General features: G+C 39.5%; 1 protein-coding gene across 1 annotated transcript; it reads right to left on the bottom strand.

Moving 5' to 3' along the window:
• Nucleotides 1–607: 607 nt before the first annotated feature.
• Nucleotides 608–3,371, bottom strand: LOC122701426 (ADP-ribosylation factor-like protein 8B). The gene has a single exon (XM_043914364.1). It carries the CDS (start codon nucleotides 3,216–3,218, stop codon nucleotides 2,658–2,660), a length of 561 nt encoding a protein of 186 aa, XP_043770299.1. The 5' UTR covers nucleotides 3,219–3,371; the 3' UTR covers nucleotides 608–2,657.
• Between the last annotated feature and the right edge of the window lie 2,782 nt (nucleotides 3,372–6,153).

The following is a 6,153-nucleotide window of genomic DNA, read 5'->3' as shown; positions in this document are numbered from 1 at the left end:
TAACACCGACTACACTGGAAGGGCCTATAGATATTGAGATGTGTAAGCTGGAATGAGGAGCTATCAGAAACTGAACCGAACCCACACTGACCGCAACAGCTCCAGACAAATTCCTAGATATATTTTTACTTTTTTTTTAATTAAAAAATTTCTTTTCTTTTCTTTTTTTTTTTTTTTTCGTGTAATTTCAGTTTATTAATAGTTTTGTTACGATTTTAAAAACTGGATTACAAAATGTTTAACTAGCTCTTGCCACTTATTTTCAAAAAGTCCTAAATTTGGTGTATTATGACAGTTTACAAGATCTTCTCGACTTAGGGACCAAACCTAAGTCTCCGCATTGGGAGTGGATTCTTTACCACTGAGCCACCAGGGAAGCCCAGTACAAGTGATATCATTGCCTCCATCCCACCCCACAAATCGCAGTGTCAGTCCTATGAATACTTAAGTGCTTATTTCAATTTTAACTGGCCCACAGACCCACTTCTTTGAAAGCTGAGCTGATTTCTTTCTAGCACATGGTCTATAGACTGTGTTCATGGTACCTTTCCAACCCCTTTCCAATGTGTCAGCACGTTCCATCATGATGCATATTTTAAGTTCAAACTGTCAATACAACCCTCAAAATGCAAGTTTATTGAATAAAGCTGAGAAGAGCAGTAAACAGACAAAAAAATGCATCCACCTAAATTAAAAAAATTCACGTATTTACAAAGTTCAGTAACTGTTAGGTTTCACATGCAGAAGTTAATGCACAGGAAAATGTTGGTAGTAGTGTCTGGATGTCTTGAAATGCTGGAAGCAATGAAGAGACACACAAACACATTACGGTTCAGCTGTAGGTCAATTAAACGAACCTATGCGGTCCCCGCAAAGTCACACAGTCTAGTTCTGGTTCCTCCTTTTAGGCACAAGCAAGTTGCCACATTCTTGGTAATGGTTCACAGTGACCATTAACGGTGTTGAGATACAGTAGCAAGTTTACATATCCCTTTGTTTACAGAACCATCCATCCCATCAGGGAAGTATGCAACATGCATCAAAGAGTAAGAACAGAATTTTAAAAGCTGAGGTTCTACTCATAAAACGTGAGTGGAGGAAAGCAAGTAGTGTCTGTGCAACACGGTGCGGTGTTTTGTACAGAATATTTTTAAGGCCATGGCAGTCTGTAAAGTAAAACTGCTATCATTAAAAGAACTGACGGCTGACTGCACTCTGAGTGCTCAACACATTTGGAAATGCACTGTCTACATGAGTGCTGCTTAACAAAAGAAACAAAATCACACACAGTGTGAGGCAACACATAAGCAGGTGTACCACAGACTTTTAGCTACTACAGAGGGCTATGTAAGTAACGATTCACAAGTGATCCAGTTTTCATATGTCCCTTTATGTGTATGGAGATCACTAAGCTACCAAACATGTTCATGGAAGTCTGGACACATCTCTGTAGCACAGAGGCAAACAAGAGACGGCACTGGTTCCTCCGCTCTGTGTGATTATTCAACAACCTGCGGACTGGGCATCGTGACCTCAGAGAGAGCAGGCAGCTCTAGAGTTGTCACAATAGTCAGGATGTCCAAGGGCACCGGACAGAACAGTGACAAAGCTTGTGTCGGTAAGAGAGAAAAATAAGATTTTCTATTTATCTCTAAGTATCTATTGTGCTGAAAGTCAACTTTATGACTGAATATAAAAAGTCAAGAGTTAGAGTGTCATGCAGCAACACTGGTTTAATAACTGGACAGAGAAAGAACAAATAGGTGTGTGAACAGTCTGACATTCTTAACACGTTTTATTATATTGGCTGGAATGCTCTAAATTCATGAAAGCTTTTGAGAAAATCTTCAATTCCCAACCCCTTAAAAAAGTGTGTTGAACCAGGAGAAAAAAAAGGAGAAAAAATACAGAAGTAATGATCTGGACAGATACAAAACAGCATGCCTCAGTTCCTCCCGTACCCCCAACTGCTTTCTGGAGATGAAGAATTCTCACAGAGCAGAATGTGTTTAAAATTCATTGCCTAAGATCTTCCCAGTGTAAAGAACCAATAACAACATTGATCTGGTGCCTCTGCTCACTCTTTGCAGACCATTTTTAAAAATTCCTAAGGTGTAGTTATACATTTCACATGCATTTGTGAGATATATAAACATTATGTTTCTATCCCACGAGTCAAGCTAAAGGTTTGCTAAATACTGTGTGTGGCACTAGAAACATCATGCTGTATCAAGTCAGTATCAGTATTAAGCTACTGGACTCTATAATGAAATATCATAGATAGACATTTACTGAAAACGAATAGAAAAACCTGGCCCAGAAAGACCAGAACAGAAGTATGCAATTTTTCTTGATTTAAGATGGTCAAAAGTGTGTTTGGTTTTTTTTTTAAAAAAAAAAAAAAAAAGCTCTACACACTGTTAAAGACAAGTATATAGGAAGTCTTTTTGTGTGTGTTGACTTTATCATGACAACTCTAGCTGATTCTTTATGAAGGATTAGGGATATACATCTTCAGCAGTGCACATGAGAAATAAACTCTGAAAAAGGCAATTTCTTGGGTTTAGGAAGGACCGTATTCTGGGAAGTACTTCAGAGGAACGGACAATAATTCTAGGATTAGAGCCAGGAAGGACTGGAAGACTTCAGGAGATGCTTCAGCTTCTTCTAGATTTTGAATGTTGAATAAGCCACTGAAGTGTGATATCTATATTATCCTTTTCTTTGCAAGAAATTGAATAGCAGCAAATTTCTCTATCCTGAATAGCAGACAGATTCATTTTTTCAATTAGCTGTTTCTCATCCAACGCATTAGGAAGATCTCTCTTGTTTCCAAGTACTAGCACTGGAATTCCTTGTAACTGCGGTTTATCTAGAAGATTATGTAGTTCATTTCGAGAGGCTTCTATCTTTTCACGATCTGCAGCATCTATCATGTAAACAATAGCATTGACTCCTCTGCAGTACCGTTCCCACATGCTCCGGAAGCGGGGTTGTCCTCCTATGTCCCAAATCTTTATAGTGACGTTACCTTTAGTTACTTTTCTCATGTTGAAGCCCACAGTAGGTATCATATCTTCACTGAACTGACCTGACGCGATGACATTGACGAAGGTGGTCTTGCCCGAGTACTGCAGCCCCACGAGCGTCAGCTCCATCTCCTCCTTCCAGAAGAGCGAGCGGAACCAGTCCAGCAGGCGGGAGATGAGCGCCAGCATGATGGCGACCGGGAGGGAGGACAGACGGACAGGCGAGCGGGCGGGCAGCGGCGGTGGCGACCTCCACACGAGCGGGCCTCGGCCCGGACCCCCCCCCACCCCAATGGCTCCTCTGGGCCCCGACGCGACACAGGCGGACACTGGCGGGCGGCGGCGGCCCTCTTTTCTTTTTTTTAATTTTTTGTCTTTTCTATTAAAACTCCCTATTACTCCTCCTTTACTCCTTAACTTTCATTTTCCTATATTTTTACTATTTTTTTAATTAGAAAAATTTTATTTTCTTTTTAAATTTTTTTCTCTTATTTTCTTTTAAAGTCCTCAATTACTCCTCTATTACTCCTTAATTTTCACTTTCATTTCACTATAACCTTGCAAAAAAAAAAAAAAAAAAAAGGAAGAGGCCCTATTTTTTAAACCAAACTTCATATATATTTCTAAAATTCTCTGTGCTTTTGTTTCTGTTTTTTAATATTGTACTTTTAAGAGTCTAACCTCTACTCTCGATTTTTAATGTTTGTTTTTCAGTATTTGATATTAATTTTGGTCATTTAAGAATCCAATATTCAGTACCCATTTTTACTCAGGAGTGTGTTGATTAATCACTCCCACTTTTGACTCTCCGTTTTCTCCCTCAGATCACCTCTATTTCCTCCCTCAACCTTCTCTTCCCAATCCAATTCTGTGAATCTCTGTGGGTGTCTGGGCTACGGAGAACACTCTGGGAACAGAGAACTGCGTAGATCTGTCTCTCTCCTCTTGAGTCCCCCTTTTCTCCTCGTGCTCATCTCTATCTCCCTCCTCCCTCTCCTCTTCTTCATGTAACTTCATGTAACTCTTCATGTAACTCTGGGTGTCCCTAACGGTGGAGAATGTTTTCACCATTAACCTAGAAGTTTTATTATCAGTGCTGTATAGTTGGAGAAGTCTTGAGACTACTGCAAGTATAAGACTGAAATCCAGAGACAGGAGACTTAAACCCAAAACCTGAGAACACCAGAAAACTCCTGACTACACGGAACATTAAGTAATAAGAGACCATCCAAAAGCCTCCATACCTACACTGAAACCAACCACCACCCAAGAGCCACTAAGTTCCAGAGCAAGACATACCACACAAATTCTCCAGCAATGCAGGAACATAGCCCTGAGCATCAACATACAGGCTGCCCAAAGTCACACCTAACACATAGACCCATCTCAAAACTCACTACTGGACACCCCATTGCACTCCAGAGAGAAGAAATCCAGTTCCACGCACCAGAACACTGACACAAGCTTCCCTAACCAGGAAACCTTAACAAGCTAATCGTCCAACCTCACCCACTGGGTGAAACCTCCACAATAAAAAGGAACCACAGACCACCAGAACACAGAAAGCCCACTCCAGACACAGCAATCTAAACAAGATGAAAAGGCAGAGAAATACCCAGCAGGTAAAGGAACATGAAAAAGACCCACCAAGCCAAACAAAAGAGGAGGAGATAGGGAACTACCTGAAAAAGAATTTAGAATAATGATAATAAAAATAATCCAAAATCTTGAAAACAAAATGGAGTTACAGATAAATAGCCTGGAGACAAAGATTGAGAAGATGCAAGAAATGTTTAATAAAGACCTAGAAGAAATAAAAAAGAGTCAATTAAAAATGAATAATGCAATAAATGAGATCAAAACCACTCTGGAGGGAATAGAGTAGAATAGCCAAGAGTAGAATAATGGAGACAAAAGATAGGATAAGTGAGGTAGAAGATAAAATGGTGGAAATAAATTGAGCAGAGAGGAGAAAAGAAAAAAGAATCAAAAGAAATGAGGACAACCTCAGGGACCTCTGGGACAATGTGAAACTCCCCAACATTTGAATCATAGGAGTCCCAGAAGAAGAAGACAAAAAGAAAGGCCATGAGAAAATACTCAAGGAGATAATAGCTGAAAACTTCCCTAAAATGGGGAAGGAAATAGCCACCCAAGTCCAAGAAACCCAGAGAGTCCCAAACAGGATAAACCCAAGGTGAAACACCACAAGACACATATTAATCAAATTAACAAAGATCAAACACAAAGAACAAATATTAAAAGCAGTAAGGGAGAAACAACAAATAACACACATAGGGATTCCCATAAGGATAACAGCTGATCTATCAATAGAAACCATCCAGGCCAGAAGGGAATGGCAGGACATACTTCAAGTAATGAAAGAGAATAACTTACAACCTAGATTACTGTACCCAGCAAGGATCTCATTCAGATATGAAGGAGAATTCAAAAGCTTTACAGACAAGCAAAAGCTGAGCGAATTCAGCACCACCAAACCAGCTCTTCAACAAATGCTAAAGGATCTTCTCTAGACAGGAAACACAGAAAGGTTGTATAAATGTGAACACAAAACAACAAAGTAAATGGCAACGGGACCATACCTATCAACAATTACCTTAAATGTAAATGGGTTGAATGCCCCAACCAAAAGACAAAGACTGGCTGAATGGATTCCTATATATGCTGTCTATAAGAGACCCACCTCAAAACAAGGGACACATACAGACTAAAAGTGAAGGGCTGGAAAAAAATATTTCATGCAAAAGGAGACCAAAAGAAAGCAGGAGTCGCAATACTCATATCAGATAAAATAGACTTTCAAATAAAGGCTGTGTAGAGAGACAAAGAAGGACACTACATAATGATCAAAGGATCAATCCAAGAAGAAGAAATAACAATTATAAATATATATGCACCCAACATAGGAGCACCGCAATATGTAAGGCAAACGCTAATGAGTATGAAAGAGGAAATTAATAGTAACACAATCATAGTGGGAGACTTCAATACCCCACTCACAACTATGGATAGATCCACTAAATGGAAAATTAACAAGGAAACACAAACTTTAAATGACACAATGGACCAGCTAGACCTAATTGATATCTATAGGACATTTCAC

The sequence above is a fragment of the Cervus elaphus genome, chromosome 1 (assembly GCF_910594005.1).
Source record: "Cervus elaphus chromosome 1, mCerEla1.1, whole genome shotgun sequence".
Taxonomy (NCBI): domain Eukaryota; kingdom Metazoa; phylum Chordata; class Mammalia; order Artiodactyla; family Cervidae; genus Cervus; species Cervus elaphus.
This window is presented reverse-complemented; position numbering and strand designations above follow the sequence as displayed.